At 31.3% G+C, this 1,711-nt stretch overlaps 1 protein-coding gene across 1 annotated transcript; it reads right to left on the bottom strand.

Moving 5' to 3' along the window:
- On the bottom strand, positions 1–698 carry LOC106757417 (indole-3-acetic acid-induced protein ARG2). The gene is made up of 2 exons (XM_014640086.2): positions 547–698; positions 1–465 (listed from the first exon to the last, which is right to left on the bottom strand). Exons 1-2 carry the CDS (start codon positions 618–620, stop codon positions 228–230), a joined length of 312 nt encoding a protein of 103 aa, XP_014495572.1. The 5' UTR covers positions 621–698; the 3' UTR covers positions 1–227.
- Positions 699–1,711: the final 1,013 nt, after the last annotated feature.

The following is a 1,711-nucleotide window of genomic DNA, read 5'->3' as shown; positions in this document are numbered from 1 at the left end:
TTCCTCACACCGGAAAAGAAATTAAATTGTAAAACTTTATATAACCAATAGATCAGAATACATCACTAATCATCATTCTGTTGACTTCTAAAAGTGAAGAAAACTCATCAGATGCAACAGAACAGAGCATATCGGCATCATTAATGTTCCAGTCTAAGATAAATTAAGCAATCAAGGTGCCGGTAAGCCTGATTAATCTGAACATGTTAAATCATTAATCTCAATTTTTAATTAATTGATTGAGACGAGTTGTTGATTTTTTTGGCCAAAAGCGCAGCGCGCAATTCAGCGACATCAACCTCGTTAATGTTCTCGGGTTTGTAATAGCCAGAGACAGGATCTGGAACCCAGGAAACCTTGTAGGGAGACACTCCTTTGTCTTCCCCTGACGTTGTTGCAATTTTGGAGCTCATGGAAGCCACTCCTCCTTTTGTTGCGTTCTGTGATGCCACCGCATACCCACGTCTGTTTCAAAACCATACATCAATAAAATAGCACTCGTAAAAGCAAAAATCAAGCTAAAGAATGAAAAAAATGAGGTTATACCTAGTGAGAGCGTTGGAGAATCCATGGGCGAAGAACGAAGAGAAGATTTTGGCGTTGGTGAAAGAAGGAGCCATTGGTGATTGAAATAGAATTGACTCTGTTATCAGCAATGTCTCCCTCTCTGAGTTGGTTCTTTGAGTTGAGAAGAAGAAGAAGGGGTGATGGGTCTTTATATAAGGCAGAGAATGTAGGGCAATCAAGAAATTTGGACGCGTCAAATATGAAAATAATAATTCATATTCGCATAATCAATTTTTAAGGAAAGGTCCCACATCGAATACACATTTCTAATTAAGCTGGTTGTTAGAGAAAGGCTTTTCCAAAGATATGACAAAGAGGAATCGGTGCTAATATTTTTAACTTTTTTTTTTAAGCTCTATAAAATATATAAATAACAATCTTATCTGTAACAGTACACAAATAATTACGTACCTCCAATTAGTGAAAGCACATGTTCACTTTTTTTTAATAACAAAAAATAATAATATTATTTTATCAAAATAAATATAAATAATTTCACAATTTAATTATAAATCATTTTTTTCATATTGTAGATGATTTTTATTTATATAGTAGATGTTTTTTTATTTATTTAATTTAGAAAAATAATTAAATTTAAATAAAATGATAACTTGAAAATAAAAGTAAAAAAAATAGACATCAAAAAGAAAAATCTTCTTTATATATAAATTAAATGAAACGAAAATGAAAAAAAAAGTAAATAATAAAAAGGAAAATTCTCTTTTACATATATATATATATATATATGGGTTTGCTAACTTGCGTACGCCTGTTTTTCAGTTGGTACATTTTAGCAATGTGTATCGGGTTTCAGTAGACAAAAAATATCCTTATATCATGAATTCTGAATTTTAAGGTTAAGGATATTTTAATAATTTTCATTCTCAAAATTAAAAAAATAAAAAAAAGAACCCCCTAAACTCTTACCCACCTCTCATCCCTCTCAACCATTTTTCTTTCATCTCTTTCACTCCAACCTTTTCTCTGTTATCCCTACTCTAGTCTCAATTGAAAAAAATCAGAAACACTTGCCTTATTTTAATAATTTTCATTCTCAAAACTAAAAAAAAGAAACCCCAAACCCTTACTCACCTCCTTCATTCCTCTCAACCCTTTCTCCTTCATCTCTCTCACTTAAACATTT

This window comes from Vigna radiata, chromosome 3 (genome assembly GCF_000741045.1).
Source record: "Vigna radiata var. radiata cultivar VC1973A chromosome 3, Vradiata_ver6, whole genome shotgun sequence".
In the NCBI taxonomy this organism is placed as follows: Eukaryota; Viridiplantae; Streptophyta; class Magnoliopsida; order Fabales; family Fabaceae; genus Vigna; species Vigna radiata.
Note: the sequence above shows the minus strand (reverse complement) of the source record. Positions and strands in the feature narration are given on the sequence as shown.